General features: G+C 56.8%; 1 protein-coding gene across 1 annotated transcript; it reads right to left on the reverse strand.

Moving 5' to 3' along the window:
- Positions 1-4,082: 4,082 nt before the first annotated feature.
- Positions 4,083-22,242, reverse strand: Fasn (fatty acid synthase). Its single transcript, XM_028884936.2, has 43 exons — positions 22,142-22,242; positions 20,766-20,901; positions 20,039-20,191; positions 18,873-19,046; positions 18,475-18,675; positions 18,153-18,275; positions 17,945-18,060; positions 17,723-17,857; positions 16,686-17,148; positions 16,383-16,570; positions 15,970-16,159; positions 15,399-15,493; positions 15,041-15,175; positions 14,760-14,963; positions 14,536-14,651; positions 14,180-14,352; positions 13,914-14,105; positions 13,764-13,844; positions 13,487-13,666; positions 13,155-13,334; positions 12,878-13,081; positions 12,342-12,628; positions 11,616-12,002; positions 11,367-11,531; positions 11,170-11,288; positions 10,927-11,081; positions 10,618-10,821; positions 10,267-10,417; positions 10,012-10,190; positions 9,814-9,933; positions 9,581-9,703; positions 9,278-9,501; positions 8,835-9,036; positions 8,561-8,712; positions 8,359-8,450; positions 8,049-8,200; positions 7,723-7,968; positions 7,277-7,465; positions 6,864-7,091; positions 6,556-6,776; positions 6,340-6,438; positions 5,913-6,164; positions 4,083-5,828 (listed from the first exon to the last, which is right to left on the reverse strand). The coding sequence occupies exons 2-43, from the start codon at positions 20,890-20,892 to the stop codon at positions 5,691-5,693; spliced, it is 7,515 nt and encodes a 2,504-aa protein (XP_028740769.1). The 5' UTR covers positions 20,893-20,901; positions 22,142-22,242; the 3' UTR covers positions 4,083-5,690.
- Between the last annotated feature and the right edge of the window lie 1,212 nt (positions 22,243-23,454).

Below are 23,454 nucleotides of genomic sequence, written 5' to 3' on the forward strand. Positions count from 1 at the left end.
TTCAAACTGTTGGTGTGACTGTTCCTGTTAAGTCTTCATATGGACATAGGGTAATTTATACACCTAGGATGGCAGGTCCTATGTTAAATGCACATTTAACTTTGTTTTTTGAGTGTGGTCTCATGTAGCCCAGGACAAATTCCTATGTATCCAAGGACAACCTTGAACTTCTGAACTTCTGATCCTCTACCTCTTCCACCCAAATGAGTGCTAGGGTTGCAGGTATGTGCTGCCACACCTGGACTCATGTTTCTTCTCTCCTCCTCCTCCTCCTCTTCTCCTTCTTCTCCTCCTCCTTCTCCTCCTCCTCCTCTTCTCCTTCTTGTCCTCCTTCTCCTCCTCCTCTTCTTCTCCTTCTCCTCCTCCTTCTCCTCCTTCTCCTCCTCCTCTCTCTCTCTCTCTCTCTCTCTCTCTCTCTCTCTCTCTCTCTCTCTCTCTCTCTCTCTCTCTGTAAATGAAAGGGTTTATTTGGCTTATTCTTCTCAGTCACAGTCCATCATGAAAGGAAGTCAGGGAAGGAACTCAACAGAAAACTGGAGTCAGGAACTGAAGCAGAAGCCATGGAGGAACACTGTTTGCTGCTAGTGGGCAGCCCTGAGCCATGGCCACACATCTGTCTGTGACTTCTTTGGTGGCTGCTGTGGGCCTTGTATTAGAAATATAAGTACTAGTCCCCTGCTGAGATCATTTCACCCGTTCTAGTGAAGCATGCAAATCATTTCCTCTTTTTTAAAAAAAAATTATTTATTTTTATTTTATGTACACTGGTGTTTTGCCTGCACGTATGTCTGTGTGAAGGTGTCAGATCCCCTGGAACTGGAGTTACAGTTGTGAGCTGCCTTGTGGTTGCTGGGAACCGAACCTGGGTTCTCCAGAAGAGCAGTCAGTGCTCCTAACTACTGAGCCATCTCTCCAGTCCCTCATTTCTTCTTTTTTAAATTTAGCTTTATATATTTCATGTATTTAACTGTTTTGCCTGCATGTATGTGTGTGTACCATATGTGTGACGAGCATTCAGAGTCCAAAAGAGGCCATAAGATCCTCTGGAACTGGAGTTAAGAATGGTTGTGAACGTCCATGTGGGTGCTGGGAACTGAACCCATATCCTGTGGAAGAGCCCTAAGTGCTTTTCACCACTAAGCCATTGGTGCAAGCCCAGCAGGTTCAGGCTGGGGCGATCTCTAGTGTTCTGTTTATTTATTTATATTGTTATTACTACTATTGGGTTTTTGAGACGGGTCTCTCTATTATGCAGCTCTGGATGTCCTGGAGCTTGCTATGTAGGCCAGGCTGTACTGAATTCACAGAGACCCACTTCCCTCTCCCTCCCAAGTGCTGGGACACCCGGCTTAGTTTTTGAGGCAGAGTCTCACTTAGCTCAGGCTGGTCAACTTAATGTAGCTGAGACTGACTAAACTTTTGGACCTCCTGCCTCCACCTCAGTGCTGATTGGGGTTACACGTGTGGGCTACCAGGCATAGCTTTGGGCAGTGTTGACTCTACTGTTATTGAACCTTCCACTATGTTTTTTTTCTTTTTCTTTTTCTTTTTCTTCTCTTCAGTAGTTGGGTCTCTCATGTCTAAAACTCATGTGGTGCCAGCTGCTTTATTTTCTTTGCTGGGGTTATAGTAGGTGCATGCCACCTACTCAGTTTAAATTCTTTCCTTCCTCTTTTCCCTTCACCCCTCCCTCCCTATTTTCTGATAATGGAGCTGAAACCCGGGGCCTCTTGACCACAGATGAGCACTCTACACTGAACTACATCCAGGCACATCAGCTGCGTTCTGTTTCCTCAGGGCATTCTGTCATTTCAGTGTCGACATTCACTAATGTTTATTTTTGTTTTTCCTATTCAAGTCAAGAACTTTCTGGTTCTTGTTGTATTGACTTAAAAAAGATGAAACCTTGCTGTTTGGTGTATTAGGCTGTGAGAGTCATATTTAACCCTTCAGTTTGGCCAACGGTCTGTCTCCTACCAGGACAAAATGGAAAAAGGTCTGGCTGCTGTTGCCTCGCAGGCTATCAAGGTAAGGAGGCCTCTGAGGTGGAAAGGGGTCTTTGTTTCTTCAGATCAGAGTTTGAAAGGGTTGCAGTGAACATCTCTGGCCCCCCATGCCTTTCCTATACCACTAGAGGGAAGGTGGTGGACTCCTTGCTACAACCTACTGTTCTGGTTTGCTAGGCTAGCTTTCCTGGCCCTCTGGCCGGATGGCCTGCCTTCCTTCCCCTTCCTTCTTTTTCTGAGGTTGGAATTCAGGACCTCAGAAATTCTTGGCAAGTCCTCTACCAATTGACCCCCATCCCCAAATCTGTTGAACAGGTATGTAAGCCCAGGTTATCCTTGAACTAGTAGCAGCAGTCTTCCTGCCTCAGATTCCTAAGTGCTCAGGTCACAGTTGTACACTACCATGTCCTGGACCCTTTGGGATTGGAGGCTTACAGACTGTCCCTTAGACTCTCCAGGCTCCTCCCACCCCATCCCCTGGTGTTGAGGAAATACACACACAGTTGACCTTCTATTTAGGATTCAGTATTTGGTTTTATTTCCATGTCCTTGTTCAATGTACTATGTGTGTGAAACTCCTAGCTATGTAACTAAGCAGGAGGGGTGGGTGGGAACACCACTCACGGCATCTTCCCACAGCAGAAAAGTTTTTGCTTCTAATAGTCTTCTTTTTTGTTGGTTTTTGAACAATTTGACTGATAGACCCAGGCATATGACGTTTCCTGAACCTGCCAATTTGACGATGAACCCTCATCCCCTTTTCCAGCTGTAAAGACTGAAAGCAGGGCCTTGTGCACACACAGGCCATTTTTCCCTTTCAAGCTGCACCCCTGCCCCATTACTTCGGGACTCCAAAGTACCCATGAGGTCCCGTCTCTTCCTGAGCTCTGTTCATTATCTGAAAAAATTCCTGTCCCTGCAGATCAGACCCGATTGTTCCCTGTCCTGGTAACTGCCTCTCACAGGTTTTAAGAGTCCATTCTCTTGCTTAACATACTTTACTATTCTGAACATCTGGAATGGTTACCTAACTTACTTTTTTGGCTGGTAACCTAAAGTTAGTGTCCATTCAGAGTCTTGATAGGTTGATCTTGTGGCCTTACCCATCCAGTGTCCCCCCCACCCCACCCTCTACCCCTATGTAGCCCTAGCTTTCCAGGTTAGTCTCGAACTCAAGAGATTTGCCTGCCTCTGGGATTAAAGATGTGCACTACCACTGTTAGGCATCCCCCTGCTTCTTACGTAGTCCAGGGCTGGCCTCTGCCTGCTGGGGTAACGGGTACACAGGTACCCAATGAGCTTTGCACAGAGCAGTTTAGTTAGAAACTTTGACCCAGGCTGGGTGGTGGTGGTGCACACCTTTAATCACAGCACTCAGGAGGCAGAGGCAGGCGGATCTCTGTGAGGCCAGACTAGTCTACAGATCGAGTTCCAGGACAGCCAGAGCTGTTACGCAGCAGGGAAATTCTATCTCAAAAAAGCAAAAAGAACTTTGACCCTTATGGTCTTGGGACTTTTGTTTGTTCTTTTAGATTTAGTTTTATGTATGTGAACCTTTTGTTTGTATGTCTATGTACTGTGTGTGGCTCCCGCAGAGGGCGTCAGGACCCTTGGGACTCACCAGTGGCTGTGAGCTGACATGGGTCCCCTGCGAGAGCAGCCAGTGCTCTTAGCTGAGGAGTCATTTCCCCAGCCCCTTAAAGTCACTTTTGCTGCTCAAGTACACAAGGTAAATTTACGCCACTAGAGCAGAGGCTGAAGATGACTATTTCTGATCGACGGCAGGACTCACTGGTATCATGTCCATGAGCCAAATGTCAAATTTCCTGCTACACCAGCATCCTCTCAAGATGCCTGTGGACAGCAACTGCTGTTTTTCTCATTTATTTTAGTATTGTTCCACTCAACATGTGTGTGGTCAGAAAACAACTCTGTTAGTTTTTTCTACTTTTATGTGGGTTCCAAGCATCAAACTCAGGTCACTTACCAAGACTCTACCCACTGAGCAGTATCACCAGATTCAACAACTACTTAAATCACATGGGAGATAATCAGAAAGAGCAAGGAGCAAAGTGGTCTTACGGAGTCTCAGGATTTTATTGCCGGTCACAAAATGGGCTTATATAACACCACATGAGCCCCTAAGGATCACAAAGCAGTGTGAGGGAGTCAGGCCTCTCTAGGCTAGTTTATAAATCCATTCCTTTTTGTCACTGGACTTCAGCTGGGTAACCCAGACACTAGAGACGGGGCATGTCCTTCCTAAGAAGGTGCATGCCATGACAACAGAGCTTTTTAAAGCATTTTCTAGGTGGGACTAGAGCTAACCAGATGCTTGTCAGTCTTGGGCTAACCACTCTGACTGGGACAGACCCTTCTGAGCACCCTATTTGGGCTCGACTGAAGGTTCTCTGATTGGCCAGGGTGCCGCTCTGTCTGCCGACACCCATTGACAAGAGTGCTGCTGCTCCCTGACAGTCTCCTGGACACTCACTCAGGCTTGGGGACCTCCTTTAACCCTGGCCCTTGACCCATCATGGCTTACCCAAGCCCATGTATACAGGCTGCTGCCCTGTAGGCCCATTAGGCTGTGCCTACTTTCCTCTGGGGACCTCAGAGACCCTCTTTACTCTTTACCCCTTTGTATTAGCCCTCTGTTCTGGCCACGTCACCTGCTTCCAGGGAATTGCAGCACTAGCCAGGTCCTCTAGAGTGCCTGGCACCAACTAAGCCGATGCCCTTAGAGCTACTTGAAGGTGGACAAATTCTGCTCATACCACAGTGCTCAGGTCTCTAGTCAGCTCCATATGCTGGAACACTCATCCGTACACTCTTGCTCCTCACTGTTGAGGAATCCCCAGATGGTGCTAGAACCTGAAACCCAGGTCAGGGACTGGACAGAGACTGAACAGAGGCCAGCGCTCGCATGCGGTTTAATTGTGGGAAGGGCACAGCATCAAGAGCAGCATTTTTACCAGGTTGGTGTAAAAATCAGTCCAGACATGGTTCTTCACACTGACAGCTGCAGCAAATTCAAAACCCAAGCAGCAATTTCAATCTTTTCTTGGAAAACAAATACAGTCAGTGCCCGGTGCGGTCCGCAGGGTCAGGTTGGCCCTGCATCATGGGTGCAGCCGGGGGTGCTGGGGACCAAGGGCATGGGCTACAGTGTCTGCTGGGGTCCTCATTCCCCGGGAACCAGCCCTCTCCATACCCTGCCCTGCAGTGGGCAGGGCCAGGGCCAGGATAAAAAGGGGCTCCAGCCAGCAGCCTGTGTACAGTGGAATTCCCAGGAATTTGCCCCATGTGGCTTCTGCCATTTTAAGGGGTTCTAGAATGAGCCCTGGGGGTCTTTCCCAGCAATGCAATAAATATGAGAATTTAAGGAGAAACAACCGTGTGGCAGACGCCACGTGGCAGGAAAGGCTCAGTTTGGCTCCTGCTGGCCTCCACTGACTCTTCACAGACCAGGGTGTCTCCAAGTCAGTGGCTCTGGGAACCCCACTAGGTGGCTGGGACACATGTGATGGTCCTGTTTCTAGCAGCCACCAAGGGAGGGGGTGGTGCTGGGCCACTAGGAGCAGGGGTCCCACCAGCAGGACCCTCCCCAGTCTCTGCATTTAGGTGTGGGGGTTGGAGCATCTCTGGTGGCGGGTGTGGAGCGTGGCTTCATGGTAGGCAGGTCTAGCCCTCCCGTACACTCACTCGAGGTTCAGCCAGGGAGCTGTGGATGATGTTGATGATAGACTCCAGGCCACTGCCTTCCAGCAGTGTACGGTGGTCACCCTCAATGATGTGCACAGACACCTTCCCGTCGCACACCTGCAAATATGCACGTCTCACTCTGTGACCACCATCAGCCATCACACCTGTGGCAAGCACACTTGCCTCACCTGCCCCACTCACCTGAGAGAGGTTGTAATCAGCACCCAGGTCCTCACCGTAAGTACCACCTGTCTTGGCACGCAACAGTGTCACGTTGCCATGGTACTTGGCCTTGGGTTTATACTGCTCAGCTGCTCGCAGCTTGTGGTAGAAGGACTGGGCAGCAAAGCTCAGCTCACGGCGGTCCAGGCCGTGGTGGCTTTTGGTGATGAGGTCCACAGCAGCAGTCACCCGGTCCTCCAGGCTTTTCAGTGGTAGCAGGGCCTCTAGCACCTACAGGGAACAGTTCTGAGCATGGGGGTGGGGCCACAGACTGCCTCGCCTTCCACTGGGGAGATGGGGTCCTAAAGCACCCCAATCTCCCTGGTCCATGTCAAAGGTGCACAGACCCCAATTCTCAGCTCCAGCCTCGCCTTTCCTGCCCACTCTGGGGTGTCTCCTGGCCCACCTTGTTGTGCTCTGCATCAGTGAACTGCTTTATGAAGAAGCATATGGCCTCAGCCTCAGCCTCGGCCTCACAGCCTGGGGTCATCTTTGCCCGATAGCTCTGCCAGGGGAAGAGAAACTGCTGCAGCAGGCACTGAGGTGACAGGGCCCTCCCAGAAGTGTGTTCAAACCCAAGACCCAGGAGGCAGCACTCAGGACCAGCTGGCCCAGCTCTTACCTGGGTGTAGGCCAGTACGTAGGTGTGTGAGCCGTCAAACAAGAAGAGGCTGTTGTGGGTGGGGGCTGGGCCCTGCTGGGCCTGCAGCTGAGAGCACATCTCGAAGGCTACACAGGCTCCAAAGGAGTACCCAGCCACTCGGTAGGGCCCCTCGGGCTGCACCTGCTTGATGCAGTCAATGTAGTAGGCAGCCAGGTTCGGAATGCTGTCCAGAGGTGCCGCTGTAATGACAGCAGAGGGCCCAGCAATTAGTGAGAAGCAAGCGGAGGCCCAAGGCAGCAAGTACTGCCCCAGCATGTGCACAGTACCTTGGGTGCACTGCAGACCGTAGGTGGGCACACTGAGCTTGGCAGCCAGGCTGTGGAACACGGTGGTGGAGCCTTCAATGGGATGTACCAGGAACAGAGGCCGCTCAGAGTTCTGCACTGAGTTGAGTCGTGTTAGGGTAGGGCCCTCTGGGTTCACCAGCAGGATGCTCAGGTTCAGCTGGGTCTGCTTCAGGGCTGTGTCATTCTTGGACTTGGAGGCTGTCATCTCTGAAATGACAGAGGATAGAGGCTAGCCTTGGCACGTGGACTCTGGTGCACTTGTGAGGATGTGCATCTGCGTACTAGGCATTGGTCCCAAGTGCTCTTGGTAAGGACAGTGCTGCTGCCTCCAGTACTGGATGCTCTGATGGGACACACCAGGACCCTCTCACAGCCTGCTGCCTGGTACGCACCACTAGCTGAGCCAGCCTTGGAGGACAGTTCCTGTAGCTTCCGAAGCGTGAGCTGCCGCACCTCTCGCATGGGCAGCACCAGATCATGTTCATGTTCCAGGATCTGGCGTACTTCCACACCCATGAGCGAGTCCAGGCCGAGGTCTGCCAGCGAGCTGTCCAGGTTAATAACTGCCAGGTCTCGGATGCCTGCCAAAGGGGATTACTTAGACCAAAGGGTCCTATTTAGAAGGGGATGTGGGGACAACCTAGACATAGGAACCAGGTACAGGCTGAGAGTGCTGAGCCCGGGACAGGTCCATTTATCTCTCCAAACAACCATCACTACAGGCACAGCTCCCCACGTCACCCAGGAGAGCACTCAGACCATGTAACCCTGTCCTTTGCCTCTACGGATGGGAAAACTAAGGCTCAGAGAGCAAGGAAGGTCCCTGATGTTGGCTCACCTAGGATGTGTGCTACGGCCTTCACCAGATCCCTCTGGGCTTCACCATCACCATGGGCCACAGCTTTCTTCTCAGCCAGCACAAAACTACTCAGGACCGCATGAGGCTGATTCAGGAAGAGGTCCAGCACCTCCATGCACGAGGTGATCCGCTGTGGCAGTGTGCCACCGATGACTGTGTCATTGGTGCCCATCGCTTCCAGGACAATGCCCACATCGCCAATGGCACCCCACTGCACGGCAAGGCCTGTGAGCAAGGGAGGCAGGGGTCAGGTGCTTTGGGAGTGTGTGAAGCCACAAGCAGAGGTGGGCTGGGCAGAGGCCCACCTGGGAGGCCGTCGTGCTGGCGCTGCTCGCATATGCGCTCCATGGCAGAGTTGGCGAAGCCGTAGTTGGTTTGGCCAGCATTTCCACGCCCACAGCTTACAGATGAGAAAGCCACAAAGTAGTCCAGCTCAGGGCAGGCTTCCCGGGTTGCCCTGTGGGTGTTCATGTCCCTTTGTCAGGCCCCAAACCTCTCCAGGGCAGTCCAGAGAAGGCCACAGGTGGCACAGCCTTGTCTCCCCCAGACCCCCAGGTCCAGCCTGGACCAAACACAGGTGGGATCATATATACGCTCACTGGAAGTCCTGCCCACCTGTCGAGGTTCAGGGTACCACTGTATTTGGGCTTGTTGACATCCTGGAAGAGCTCTGGCGTCTGGTTCTCTAGCATAGCGTCTCTCAAGACCTGGGAGAAAGGGTTTTAGTGCTGCTGAAGCTCTGGGGTTCTACCCCACTTAGCAGCGACCCTGGGGCTCAGGCTTTGGAGGTATCTGGAGCCCAGGATGCCTTTCTCACCATGGCCAGGTTGAAGACACCTCCAACAGGCCCAAGCTTTGTGGCTTCGGTGATGAGAGCGCGGGCCCCCTCCAGTGAGCTGGCGTTGCTTGTTGACACTAGCACGTGTATGCCCTGGCGCCTCCACTCTCGAACCTGCTTGGCTTGGTAGCCTGTGGGACACAGGGCTGTGGGGCTGCACGAGGAGAGGGAGTGGCCTGCAGCCCCTCCAGAACACCTCCCACCAAAGGGAAGCCGCCTACATCACCAGTGCCCCAGACCCCGACTTGCTTACCCGTGCGGATTCCAGACCGGGAAGTCAGCACAAGCCTCTGGGCTCCCCGAAGCACAAGCCACCGGGCCAGCTCCAGGCCAAAGCCACCTAGGCCACCAGTGATGATGTAACTCTTGTGGGCCGGGCAGAAGGTCTTGGAGACAGCGGAGATCAGGGTGGGCTGAGCCCCCGGCAACACAGCCTCTGGCTCCTCCTCACGCACCTGCAGATCAACACGAGCGGCAAGGACCAGCGAGCCGAGCGGCAAGGACCAGCGAGCCGGCTGAGCAGCTGGAGGTGCCTGCCTCCAGCCGCGAGACACACGCAGAGAACCAACCCCTCCAAGTTGTCCTTTAGCCTCCACACACGTGCCATGGCATGCACATACCGCATAAGTAAATGTAATTAGAAAAACAAACTCTGCAAGCCAAAGCCAGGGTAGGCACCCAAGGGCCTCCCCTTACCTGGACAAGGACTTTGCCAATGTGTTTCCCCTGGGCCATGTAGCGGAAGGCGTCTTCCACCTGGGCCTTAGGAAACACCGTGCACCTCAGGGGCTTGACGACCCCATCCCGGATGCCGGCCTGCAGCAGCGCTGAGACCTCCCGCCAGCTGTCGCTGGCCTCCTCAAAGAGTGCGTCCAGCAGGATCCCGTGGAAAGTGACGTTCTTCAAGAAGATAGCCATGCCTGAACGGGAGAGTCATGTTCGCTGGTGGAGACCCCAGGGCCCGCACCAGCCCCCACTCCTGCCCCCAGGACTACTAACCCAGGGGGTGGTTGTTAGAAAGATCGAATTTGCCAATCTCTAGGAAGCGACCGTGCTGAGCCAGGCACCGCACACTGGCCTGTAGCTTCTCTTCTGCCAGGGAGTTGAGGACCAGGTCGACCCCTGTGGTGGCAAACAGGTCCTCTTGGTCATGCGGACTCGTCCATTCCTCAGAGAGAGGGCTAGACTGACCGCATGCGCCACTCTCAGGCAACGGCTGGGTGGGCACTTACCTCTGCCACCCGTATGCAGTAACACATGCTGCTCAAATGACGTGTCTCGAGAGTTAGCAAAGCTGGTGTCGTCAAGCTGGGGGAACCTGGCCTGGAGGTATGCTCGCTTCTCAGCTGAGCCTGTCAGGGGAGGGGCCTAGTGAGCTTGTGCCGCGGAGCTCAAGCAGGTCCCAGGGCTTGGAGGGGCAGGGACCTTACCCACAGTGGTGAAGACTCGGCAGCCTAGACTGAGGGCGATGGAGATAGCGGCCTGGCCCACACCACCTGAGCCCGAGTGGATGAGCACGGTTTCTCCACGCTTCACCCGCCAACGCACTACCAGGGAGTAGTAGGCAGTGGTATAGACGACGGGCACAGAGGCTGCCTCCTCCAGGGTCCTGAGGGTACAGCACAGAATTAGTCTGGCCACCAACTAAGGTCACGCTATCCCCCAGCTGCGGCCAGCCCACTCACCAGCTGGAGGGCACTTCCCAGAGGAAGTCTGGTGACAACAGCACCGAGGTGGCCAGGCCTTCCGCGGGCACGAGCCCCATCACGCGCCGGCCGCACCTATCACGGCCTGAGAATTCCATGCCCAGCATGCAGTCCCGGCTGGCCCATTTACCTGCAGGTGGACAGAAGGGAGGCTCGTGTTAGCACTAAGAGTCAAATCTTCAAGACAGGTTGTTAAGGGTACAGGTACAAGTGTAGGCCCTGGTGTCGGGGACGCCTTTCTTCCCCAGGACTTCACTGTCACTGGGTTGCACATGCACTTTCCTGACTCCCAGCCACCCAGTCACACCAAGACCCCATCCTGGCTGGCACCTGGGATGGCATCAGGGGACAGCTTGCCCGTGGCTAGCATGATGTCTCGGAAGTTGAGTGAGGCGTAGTAGACAGTGCAGAGCTGTGTCCCTGGGCTGGCGAGCTGGGCATGTTTCAGGGGAGAGCAGACCCAGCGGATAGAGGCAAGGTCCCCCCGGGTGAGGACGTTTACAAAGGCGTGTGCTGTCTGCTCCTCGGGCTTGTCTGAAGGCAAAAGGAAACAAAAATGCCGCAGAGCCTACCTGGCCGGGTTCTCTGACCCCCCAGCTCCTCCTCGGCCTGGCAAGTGTGGGGCAGCAATGGACTCACCTTGCTCTAACAGGAAGTGGCGGAAGGCACCCCAGGCCCCATCACGGTACACATTCATCACCAAGTCATTCTCCAGCACCTTCTGTAACTCTGAAGAGCCAGGGTCCAACTTAGGGACATGAGATGTGCTGCTGAGGTTGGACAGCAGGATGCACCTGTGGGACAAAAAGGAAGGACACCAAAGGTGGGTGGGAGGGAGCAAGGGATCGAGGGAGGGTAGGTGCCTCTCAGGGTCTCTCCTACCGAATCCGGTGTCCACCAGGCTCTTTGCGGAGACAGTTCACCAAGCCTACAACACCTGAGGTAGGGCAATCCATGGCTGTTAGCCACACAGGCTGGGAGGAAGATGTGGCCAGAATGCTCTGCAGGACAAAGAAGGGTCAGCCTCTAGGAGGGTCCCATGCCAGGGCAAGGAAAGGTACCCAGTCCCAAGGCCTGACCTTCAGAGAGTCCACCCACTGGAAGCTGGCATCTTCCACAGGTAGGAAGATGGGGCTGTCCTGCAGCATGGCTCGGCGGCACAGGAAGAGTGCAGTACCATAGAAGGACTTCTTCAGGCCCACCAGGTGCAGCCCCCTCCTCGAGAACAGGCTCTCCCACTCTTCCTGTGTGTATGAGGTCTTATGTAAGGGCCGAGCTGGCTGGGCCATACTCAGCCCTCACCTGCCCTGCATGCCTAGCAGCAGTACCTGGCTTAGGAAGCTGGGCCCAGGCTGCACCGTAGAGGGGAGGCAGGCCAAGGTCTCGCCGAGGGAATGACCCTTGAGCACTGTGTGCATCAGCAGGAAACCGCCTTCCTTGAGGGCAGCTACCATGTTGCTCAGGGCCAAGGCTGGATCGTCCAGAGTGGTCACTGCACAGTTGCACACCAGGAGGTCAACTGCACCCAGGCTGCTGGGCGCAGGATCCTCAGGGTTCCACTGGCCCTGAGCAATGTCGTACTGCTGCAGCTTGGCCTGAACATCCTTCAGGGCCTGCGGGTGCTGGTCAGTAGCTGTATATTCCAGTTGTAGCATAGGCTGGGTGTTCAGCAGTGCCGGGATGCGGGAATACAAGTGACCTTGTCCAGCCAGCACCTGGGGTAGGAGAACATCTTAGATCTGCTGCCTCTAGGAAGCAGCAAAAACCTGGGGGCTGGATAAGCATCCCTGGGCTGTTCTTTCTACCCTCCAAGTCTGTCTACAATGTCCCAGCTTGGAACCCAAGACATCCAGGATTCCTTCCCAGAAGTTTTCCTTCTGGTATCTCATCCCCTGGGCTGGGAGGGGTGAATTCCCCACAATCTTTAAGGTGGAACAACAAAAGCAGAAAGATCACAGAGAGCTGCTGCATCATGACTGCCCGCTTTTGAGTTCAGTCTGAGACTGCCCTGGCTCCATGCATATGTACGGCCCGTCTACCTTCCCAGCACCCACCTCCACCACTTTCATCTTGAGGGTAGGCAAGTTCTCCAGGGCCGTGTCTATGCAGGCCTTGAGCGCCTGGGAGTTAAGGAGGCCACTCATCAGAGGGTCTTCTGGCAGCAGGACTCTTTCTTGGGCCAGTGCCTCGCCTAACTCCAGCTGCAGGTTCCCATTGAGCTGCAGCTGGCAAGCAGCAGCCAACAGCCGAGGCAGCGCCTGCTGCGGAGAGTCCTCTGGCCCAGGCACGGTCAGCTTCAGCCCGTGCTGGGTAGCCTTGGTCTGCAGAGCCTGTGCCAGATCTGGGAGGGAGAAAGGCCTATGTTCTCCAAGGCCTCCAGCCAACTTCCAAGACCCATTCCCCAGCTTGTCCACAGGACAAGACCACAGCTGGAGGAGCAGCAGCCGGGGTCAGGGAGGACAGAGCAGAGAGCCGCACCGAGCCAGTGTAAGTCCACTGAAGGAAGGCTCTGGTCCCACCAACCCCAAGCTTCCCGCAGTACAGGCCTTAGGGGGGCGTCTGGGTTCCTCGGGGAGAGGGGCTGCCTCACCCTTGCACAGCCGCAGCTCTCTCTGTAGGGCAGTGCTCTCAGACAGGCACTCAGCCTCCACGTGAGGCGTGAAAATGAATTTTTCCAGGATGGGAACCAACTGTTCCTGCTGCCGCCGTGGGGCTGCTGTTGTGTGCAGTCCTGAGATGTGGACACCACCAGACACCGTGCTGCCCAGACAGAGGCTTGTGGTCACATCAGCCACTATGGAGACACACTGGTCAGTGTAGGCCACGCCAGCCAGGACACAGGTGAACAGAGCTAGGGCCAGAGCTACCTTGATTCTCCCCCTCCAGCGCGTACACCTTCTGCAGGTGGGTTGCAGGGTCGATGTGGATAGATGTCACACGGGTAGGCAGCCGCAGACTCTGCTGGCTGACACCCAGGATGGACATCTGCAGCATTGTGTCCAGGAAGGTCACCCAGTTGTCTTTCCAGAGCAGCCTGCCCTGTTTGCCTGCAGCAGAGGAGCCGGGTCAGGACTCCAGATCTCATCTGCTCCAGGAGCCTCTACTTCCTCCCTGTCTACCCTGCCTCCCAGCAGGAGATGGCCCAGCAGTGAGAAATGGCCCCTGGTAATCATGCTGACTCCGGGATGCTCTTGCCCACCTTCAAGGCTGGCCTCAAAGATGCCCTGGAAGTGAGGGCCATAATCGTATCCACGCAGCCGCAACTCCCTGTACACTTCTGCCCGGGTCAAGCGGGAGACCGGTGCAGACTCAGGGGGGTTCGGGTCTTCTGGGGGGTCGAAGAGCTTGGAGTCAGGGTCTTCCCACTGGTACACTTTTCCTGTAGGAGACAGGGCAGCAGGGGGACCTGAGCACGGGGCAGGGCAGGCTAGGAGCTGGGGTCCCCAGCCCCACAGGCCCAGCCAGGTCTCACTCACCACTCACTATCAGGTTGCCATTCTCAGACACTTCAAAGGCACGGGAGGCTTCTAGCAGCCGCACCTCCAGAGGCACAGTCCCTGCAGAGAAGGAAGGTCAGAGCAGGGGCACCAACAACCCCAGCAGCCCCTATTGAAGGTGCCTCTTACCTGTCCTGGGGAGTATGGTGGCCTGATGAAGGACGACATCCTCAAACACCACAGGAGTCTCTTCCAGGGACAGGCCCAGGCTGCGAGCCAGTGCCCTCCACACCAGGCACAGGTAGCCAGTGCCAGGGAAGATGACCCGGCCATCGATGCAGTGGTCTACCAGGTAGTGGTCAGGGGACTCAGGACTGGCATCTGTAAGGGACAGAGGCCTCAGCACCGGCCCACGTGCCTGGGAAGGAACCTACCCACCACGAGGCCCTGCTCACCGATGTTGTAGACTGTAGCGGAGGAGGAACTGGAGCCATTGGGGAAGTCTTCAGCAGCTGGGACATCCCAGGTCTGACTGTGGTCCCACTTTATGTGAGGGGAGATGAGCGGAGTCCCTCGGGGTGCCGGGAACTCCACGGGTGGGAACAAGGCATTAGGGTTGACGTCAATGCTGGAGAAGAGGGGGGCTGAGTGACGCACCTGGCCCCGAGGTCTGAAACACCTGTTGCTCCGTTTGTTTCAAGACCCCAAGAAAGCCAAGCGGAGGACCAGAACTGAGCTAGGCCAACAGCAACCCTTCTCATGGAGGGTGGTGTGGGCCCCCATGGGAGCAGCAGGGAGGAGGGGGACCTACCCTGTGAGATGCACCTTGCCAAGGTTGGTGAGGAAGAACTCCAAGTTATCTTTGTGGTCCCTCTTCATCAAGGGGATGATGGTGCAGCTCGACTTCACGCCCCGCTTCAAGACAGCCTACGCATGGCAGAGAGGGCCAGGCTTTGACCTCTTCCATGCCATAACCATCTTCTCCACTGACTGGCAGGCTGCTGTGCCCCTTTCCCAGGCAGACCAGGTGCTCACCTGCAACAGTGCATGAGGTGCAATCTCCAGCAGCACAGCGTGCTCAGGGACATGCCACAGTGCTTCCTGGAAGAGCACAGGGCTCACCAAGTTGTTGACATTGTACTCAGCAGAAGATGTGCGGGCCAGGCTGCTCTGCCACTGGGCCTCAGGAATGGAGGTGCTGAGCCAGCGAGCTGAGCGTGGCCGTGGTTCCCGGATCACCTGCACACAGGAGCTTGGTTAGCAAGTGAAGTGAAGTTACCACACCCTGAGGTCCATGTACCCAGTCAGGTACCCACCTTCTTAAGGGCCTGCAGCAGCATGGGGGCAATGCCTTCCATGAAGTAGGAGTGGAAGGCAAGGCCACCCGTCCGCACCTCCTTGGCAAACACACCCTCTTGCTTCAGCTGCTCCACAAACTCACTCACTGAAGCCTGCAGGCATCAAGGCTAGTGGTCAGACGGGCTTGAACTTGCTCTCCCTTGTCAGGTACAGTCAGTCCACCCAGCTTAGGCCTCACCCAGAGGGCCTGGGACAAGTGCAGTTCACCAGCTGGGCCTTCAGAACTTGGTAGACAGACTGAGGAGGGCTTGCCTCCCATGTAGGGCCAGGGCAAGGAGCAGGGGACACAAGTCCTTCTATGGTTACAGGGCCCACCTGAGGTCCAGAGATGGTCACAGTGTCCTCAGAGTTGTGGCAGGCAGGCACTACACCAGAGGGACAGCGCTGTTTACATTCCTCCCAGGACAAACCTGCAATCAGAGTGGCTAGCCTCAGAGCAGGCCCCTGCCCATCTTGCTGGACCAAGGAGGATTCTGCCATGAGCACCACCTGGGGCCAAGGGTGTTGGTGGAATGACACAATGAGGCTCAGAACTGGCCTTCCCAGGGCACTTTCACCCTCTGCCGCGTCTGATCGCAAGAGGAGGTGTCATGGAGTTAGTGTAAGAAGGGAGCCAGGTCTCACCTCAGAAATGACACCTCAGGGGTGTCAGGGATAAGTAATGGAAGGGCTGGGCAATGAACACCCAGGGTCAAGTAAGTAGCTCTTCGTAGCTCCTAGAACTGAAGCCTCCTATAAAGATAATCTGAGCAGAGTGACCTCTCCCCTTGTAACCCCACTTCTCCCACCAAGAAAGCAGCTGATTGTTTTGAAGGACCCAGAACAGAAGCCCCTTTCAAGAAGATCCTGGTGCCTAGTGAGGTTGAGGTCCTGGGAGGATACCTACCAACAGCTGCCATGGACCCGGGTGGGAGGCGGGCCTCCTTGATGCACTGGCCTCTCCAGTAGGCTGCAAGCACAGCCTCCCTCTGGGAGAGACAGCCATCGGCATAGCCACAGGCAACCTCTCCCAGAGAATGCCCAATGATGCCGTCGGGTTTCAGTCCCACAGAGGTCAGCAGGTCTATGAGGGCGATCTGGGGATTGGAGACACAGGTCATGTCACATAGCCCCTGGACCACTAGGCTGAGGATCCCTGACAGTAAGGTGCACACCCAGCATACCAGGCCTCCTGGGAAGGAAGGGTACATGGTGGGTGCCTGCACACTGGACAGGGCCAGGACTGTGTGATCCTGGGGAGTACATACAGTTCCTTGCTTCTGAGCGTCCCAGGATCCCAACACCATGCTGGTGACTTACCTGGATGGCAGTGAGGCTCACAAAGGCATGCACGATATCATCAAAGGTGCTTTCATCTGTGCTCAGCAGCAGGTCTGACACTTTTACTCCCAAGGGTTTCACAGCCTCATCAGAGCGCAGAATAGATTCACGGAAGCTGTCCAGGCGCATGAGGCTCAACCCCATTCCGCGCCACTGTGTGCCCATCCCTGTCCCAGAAAGCTCATCAGGGCCACAGCATGGCCACCCACCAGCCTGGCCCTCAAGAAAGGGGACCCACCCCCCTCCTCTGAGGGCCAGCCCGGAAGCAAGCACCAGGCTCACCTGAGCAGATGAACCAGAGGGGACGCCTGCTGGCAGGGACTTGCTGCACTTCCTGGACATCTCCCTCAACACCCAGCACAGTGTAACCCCTGAAGGGCATGGCTGCTGTAGGGGTAGCTGCAATGTCATTGAGCATGCTCACAAAGGCCAAGTCCTGGCTGTGCTGGCGGCCCTGCTCCAGCAGGCCCTGCACGGCCTCTACTGTTCGTCCACTGGCGTGCAGCAAACGGGGAAGGGCAGCATGAGGGGCAGGCGCAGGGGCCTGCTGTGTGTTGGGCTGGAGGATGATGTGAACGTTGGCACCGCCAAAGCCAAAGGAGTTGATGCCCACATTGCCACCACGAACAGGCAGGGGCCTATCCACCACCTGCAGCCGGCCATCAAGGAGGGCTGGGATTTCCGGGTTGGGGTTGTGGAAATGCAGGTTGGGGGCCCAAACCCCGTGCTCCAGGGATAGCAGCACCTGCAGCCAGAACACATGGTTAGCGGGCAGCGGGCCCCAGCCAAGTGTGCCCACCTAGGGCCCATGTTATCGGGCACAAAGACCCTCACCGGTTTTCTGTATCACCAAGTTGAGGGAGGGGCTGCAGGCCTGAACACAACCCCCTCCCCAGGCAGGCACAGGAGCCCAGAGATGGGTCTTCCAGACAACCACGTCTTCCAATGCAGAAACAGGTAGGTGTGCAGGGTCACCCAGCAGGAAAGGGGACGCCAGAGCGGATGCTGGCTCACCCTTCCTTTCCCATCAGAGAACAAGGCATTTTGCTGAACCTGGCCACCTAGACACTTCCTCAGAACTGCACCCATCCTTTTCACAGCCAAGTCTTTCCTTTGCCCAGAAGCTACACAACTCAGCACACTGACCACAGGGCAATGCCCTGAGGGTAGTCTCGTCCTCCCTGCCATCCCAGCCATGGTGCAGCCAAAAGGGAAGGGGTCGTTAGTAGGCAGGCAGGAGCCCCAAGGTAGGTCAAGTGGTGGTCAGTACACACTATCCAAATAACAGACGTCTGACTCACAGAGCCCAGCCTGCTCACCTTAGTCAGAGCCGCAAGCCCCGAGGCAGGCTCAGGGTGTCCCATGTTGGATTTGGTGGATCCAATTAACAGAGGACCCTGGCGGGAGGCACACAGGGCTCGCACGATGCTGTTCAGTTCCTGGGGGTCACCCACCTGCGGGGAACAGAGTAAGTTAAGGCTATAGCCAGGAGTCTCTCTAGCGAGGGTAGGAGTCAGGTATGGGCCAGAAAGGGCTTTCACCTTGGTGCCTGTGCCATGGGCTTCAATGTACTCCAGGGACTCGGGGGCCAGACCAGCTGGCCGATACAGTGAATGGATGAGCTGTTCCTGGGCTTCTCCAGAGGGGAATGTCACGCCTAGGGTAGACGGGGGACTGGTGTGGTATCAAGCCTTGAATACCCCACCTCCCCATTTCTTGGGACCCATGCTCTCTTCCCTCTGTGCCCACCTTGCTCCTTGCAGCCATCTGTGTTGGTGCCAGCATTCAGTATAGTGGCGTAGACCCGCCGGGCCAGGGACTTCTTAGTCAGCAGAACAGCCACCACAGCCTCAGCGCGACAATATCCATTCCCTAGGGCGGACCAACACCTCAGTCAGGTGCTCTGGGACAATGGGGTGTGTGTGTGGGGGGAGGTTGTGTATGTGTGTGTGTGTGTGTGTGCATACACTTGCACTCCACACACCTCGGCAGGAGCCAAGATGCCATACTCTGTGTATATATTGGAACCCTGGAAAGTAGAGCCTAAGGGTCCCACTCATGCCAACCTCACCTGAGTCATCAAAGGACCTGCAGGTGCCCTCTGGGCTGAGCATGCCCAGCTTCATGAACTGCACAGAGGTGTTGGGCTTCAGCAGCACGTTGATGCCACCCACAAGGGCGGCGGGGCATTCCCCACTGCGGATGGCCTGATAGGCGTTCTGTAGTGCCAGTAGGCTGGAGGAGCAGGCTGTGTCCAGGGCAATGCTGGGCCCTGTGAGCAAGGGCATAGAGCAGGGGTGGGTGCCCCAGGCCAGACACTGGCCTTGAGCACCCCACTCTGCTTTCCCCAGGAACAAGGAAGTCTGAGCCCCAACCCTGGGAAGGGTTGCCCAGGTGGATGGACACATGCAGGTCAGGCCTATGCCAGAGCTGGGCTGTCCACCTACCTAGGCTGGGAGGAAAACCAACCTTTGAAGTCAAAGAAGAAAGAGAGCCGGTTGGCCATCATCGCACGCTGGCAGCCCACCATGCTGTAGCCCAGGAGTGTCTCAGGGTCTCTGCTCAGGGCTTCTGATGCCTCGGAACCACTCACACCCACCCAGACACCAGTGTTGGTTCCTCGGAGTGAGGCTGGGTTGATGCCTGCCAGGGGCAGCAGTAAGGCTCAGCTCTTGGCCACACAGGCTTGGGTGAGAGGGGTGCAATCATGGGGAACAGTGGGCCCCTAAGGTCTGGGTCAGGCTGCAACCATAGGAAGGACAGAGGACAGCATTGTCTAAAGGCAACTCCTTTGGCCTCTGGTGTCACTGGTGGGTCCCAAGAGCTTACTAGCCAATGAGTTCTCTAGTGCCAAGGGCAGTCTGCCCTAGGACAGGCTGAGATAAGGAGATACAGGGAGACAAAGGCCAAGTGTCCAAGCTGGGAAAGCAGAGGACAGTGGGTAACCCCTAGGGAGCTGTGCCCAGCCTTTGATAGGGCATGGGCAGCCAGACAGGCCCAAGGTGGGGACCTCCATTTTCACCATGGAGGCTGCTAGGGTGGTTACACATCAAATGTAGGGCTAGTTAGCACCTACCCACCTGAAGCTCACTCTCCCCACCAACCCCAGACACCAACCCACAACGGCTGCCCACTGTGGGGCCTTCTATCCCTGGGAAGGGACATGTCCATGTCCCAAGCAGCAGGATCCAGAATCAGAGACAGCCAGTTGGACAGGGCTGTTTCCAAAGCTGGAGGCTGAGCCCCTGCGGAACTACCTGCAGTAAGCCCCGCCCTCAGCTCAAGACCAGCCAGACATCAGGGAGTGAGGAAACTGGGGTGACAGGGCGCGCCTGGGACACCACGAGTGTGCAGTTGTGAAACTGTGACCTGCCCAGGGCCCCGCCTCCTGAGCCACTGGACCTAGATCAGGGTTGGGGATATGGCCAGGGGCCTATGCCATGCTTTCCTCTGAGCTCTTGATATCTCAAAGCCAAAAAGATACTATTGTTGTTGCATTTCCTTTTCCTTTTAGAGCGCTGGGGACAAAACCCAGGTCCTTGTGCGCAATGGACAAGTGCTCTACCACTGAACTACATACATCCCCAGCCCCCATTACAGCATTCTAAAAAGGGCAGGGACACCCAGTGACCCACCTCCGTCCACAATAGCCTCATAGCTGACTTCCAACAGCAGCCGGAGCTGGGGGTCCATTGTGTGAGCCTGCTTGGGGTGCACCCCAAAGAAGGAGGCGTCGAACTTGGACAGGTCCTTCAGCTTTCCAGACCGCTTGGGCAGCCCATAGAGCCCTGTGGAACATCATAGCCTCTGAAGCCAGGGAACCAAGGGAGCCCCTCTTCTTGGGGAAGGCTCCCTGAAAGAAGTGATTAGTGACTCAACCTCACTGTTAATGAGGGGTCCCAAAACACCCACATGTGTGTGGCCCAAAGCAAAACCTGCCACAGATGAGGCTGGTGACTACCCCCTGCTACCTCCAACCCGATGGGAGACCCTCTGCCCGGTATGAGGCTGGACAGCCCCACAATGCTGACTCACACTTGTCCATCAGGTAGAGCCACTCTGTGGCTCTATTTTAGAGCTTAGAGCCCATTGGGTGTGAAAGTCAAATCAGCATCTGAGACACCGTCTGCCAGCTCAGGGCACAGGCTGCAGACGGGACTCTCAGAAGGGCCCAGTCCCCTTCTCTTGCCCAGCTTTGGTGTCCTCCATGCAGGACCCAAGCAAGTCACCTGTCCTCTTTTAATTCTGACTGGTTCTCAGCCTCACAGCTATACAGGAATCTCAACAGACACTGTCTCCAGGAAGTGTCTTTGCCATGGACTCTGAATCTGTTCTGCTGCCTGATCCTGAGGGGGCACTCACCCGCCTTCCATCGCCTGTCATCGTCTGTAACCATGTCCACACCACCAATGAGGTTGGCCCAGAACTCCTGCAGGTTCTCTGACTCGGGCAACTTCCCCGACATGCCGGCTATCACCACCTCCTCCATGGCTCTTCTCTGTGGGGAAGGCAGCATGGTGGGCCCCACACAGTCATTCCCAGCCACCGCCATCACGCAGTCACCATTGCTCAATTGGTTAAGATGGGCTGTGATCCACAGGTAGTCCTTGAGTGCCCTGCACTGACTCTGAGAGCAAGGGCTGGGAAAGCCCCCGGTGGAAACTAGGAGGACTCAACCTTTCAATCACTAGATGAGCCGGGTACTCAGGTCTCTTAGCACCAATAGCTACTTCTAAGGTTTTGATCCCTTCCTTTTGTCCAGGATACCGACTTGACCTGGCCTGACCCTACCAGGCCTCGCTGGAGCTACCTGGGACCATATGACCTCCAGATGCCTACTGGGTGCTCCATCTCAAGCTGGTCAAATCAGGAACTTGCAAATACACTTGGAGCTTCCAAGAAGCGGGGTCTGGAGTACTTGAAACCACGCTCTCACCTCAAGCCACCGGGAAGCCGGCGCTTCCCTCTCAAGGTAGGGGTGGAGACTGGGTGCTGCTCAGGGCCAGCAAAGACACCAGGCTTGGTAAGAGAGGGAACAGGCCCGACTACTATTGAGTGCCCAGGTCTGGCAGGGCTGAGGCAAACACAGCCCCTGCCAATGGACCCCTCCAGCAAGATCCAACCTGGAGTACTATCCCCGCTAGGTGCGGAGCAGGGACAGTCAAAGCCTCTGGCCACTTGGCGGAACACCATATAACCTGGCCCAGGCAGCACAGAGTCTGCATTAGGTCCTCGGGTCCCTAAGGCCCTTGCCCAGGGCAGTCCAGGCCTTGCATCCGTAGGTCCAACGTGGAGGCTTCCGCGCCACCCCGCCGGCGAGGCCTGGATGGTCCGGTGACTTCCGCTGAGGCCCCTGGGGCCTCGTGCGCACCCAGACCCGCATCTGGCCTCTGCAAGCTGGCGCCGGCGTAACCACCGCCGCGGCCTCTTGCGCCCTGCCAAAGCCTCCCAGCTCAAGCGAAGGCCCCGGCCCCATCCACGCGGCGCCCAGCCTCCTGCACCGGGCTGGCGCGGCGCCCACGTGACAGCGGCCCGCCGCGCTGGCCCTCCGCACACCCCTCCCGCGCCCCTCTCGGCCGGACCACACCACGCAGCCGGGTGGTTGGCCGTCGGAGGGGAGCTGCGGCGCTTTTGTGAGCGCAAGAATGCTGAGGATCGGCGCCCACCTGTCCTCCCACCGCAGCCACGACACCCCGACACCGGCCTGCCGTCCCGGACCCGGGAACGTAGCCGCGTACCTGACTGGGCTCTGGAGGCAGACGACAAGCGCGGAGCGCGACAGGAGAACTAGATGGGACGCCGCTGCCGTCTCTCTGGCTCCCTCTAGGCCGCGCCGGCGCTATTTAAACCGCGGCCATCCCCGCGCGGCCACGCCACATGGGCTGACAGCTTGGCTGCGCCGCCCAGGCCAATGAGCGTCGGGGCTGCGCCCCGGGACCCGGCGCGCCGCCGCCGGTGGGGTGATGCCCGCGCGCGCCGCCCCCAGCCGGGACCCTGCGCGGGCGCGCGCTGGAGCAAAAGGAGCGCGCAGCCCCCGCCCGCTTCCGACCCCGCCCCCGGCCTCGCGCAGGCCACGCGGGGCCCATCCCGACGCCCTCATCTCTGCCCTCCCCACCCCACCCCCGCGGCCGGGCCAGGTGCGCACTGTGCGCGCGCAGTGTGGGACGGGCGTGCTTGGTCACACTGGGGACTGCACTGAAGACACCAGGGCCACGCGGGGGCACAGGTCCGTGTGGCCCCGACTCCACGCCGCGATCGTAGCGCGCGCGGAGCTGAGAGGCGTGGTCTGCTCCACATCGAGACCAATTGGGTACCGAAGCTGTTCGCGACGGCCCAATGGCGGCGTGCGGGTGGGCGTTGCTAGGCAATAGGGTGATGGGCCGGCAACAGCGGCGAGGCGCTTCGCGGGCCCCCGCGCAAGCGCGGTCGTTGACCCTGGCGGAGGGCGCCTCCGGCGGGGTTACTACCGGTCATCGTGGCTCAGTTTTCTCGGACACCCTCTCTGTGGCCGCCTTGGAGACCAGGATGCGGGCAGGGACGGGAACAGTGAGCAGGATCAGGAACATTGACAGACGCATGCCGCGGTCTCGGGAGTCCGCTCACGGTCCAGGCGCGGCCATCTGGCGAGCGGGATGCCACCCCTCCCCCGCATGGTGGGAACAAAGGAGCTGCTGCGCGCCTCCCTGAGATCCTAGTTTCCGGGACCCTCTCCCTCCCTTTAAATTCCTCTTTTGAAAGGGTCATCGAATTTGGGGGCGGGAGATGACAAAACCCACCGACAAACTGCACAAGGGGCCGCTTGAATGCCCAGAGAGGTTGCTCCCTTCCCTGCTGCCCTTTAGGCCCAGGCCGCCAAAGAGACACCTCCTTCCGGGACAGTGGACTTTTTTTTTTGAGGGTGGGGGCGGGGTGAGTGGTCCTTGACTGCCTCTCTATAGCTTGGTGCTTCAAAAAACCTAGATGCAAAAGGGTGCCAGAGCCTCAGCCTTGCTTGTCAACTCTGGCTTCTAGCTTTCCCAACTTGATTGTCCACCCAGGCTGTCTGTGGAAG

The sequence above is a fragment of the Peromyscus leucopus genome, chromosome 8b, assembly GCF_004664715.2.
Source record: "Peromyscus leucopus breed LL Stock chromosome 8b, UCI_PerLeu_2.1, whole genome shotgun sequence".
NCBI classification, from domain to species: Eukaryota; Metazoa; Chordata; class Mammalia; order Rodentia; family Cricetidae; genus Peromyscus; species Peromyscus leucopus.

What these genes read in the sequence shown, in the direction of transcription:
- Fasn (XM_028884936.2), bottom strand. Translation starts at nt 20,892, where the DNA reads ATGGAGGAGGTGGTGATAGCCGGCATGTCGGGGAAGTTGCCCGAGTCA. An exon ending in TGACCATCTCTGGACCTCAG is followed by an intron (nt 15,176 to 15,398) that starts GTGGGCCCTGTA and finishes TGATGCCTGCAG; the next exon opens with GCTTCAGTGAGTGAGTTTGT. An exon ending in CCGGTCTGGAATCCGCACGG is followed by an intron (nt 8,713 to 8,834) that starts GTAAGCAAGTCG and finishes TGTGTCCCACAG; the next exon opens with GCTACCAAGCCAAGCAGGTT.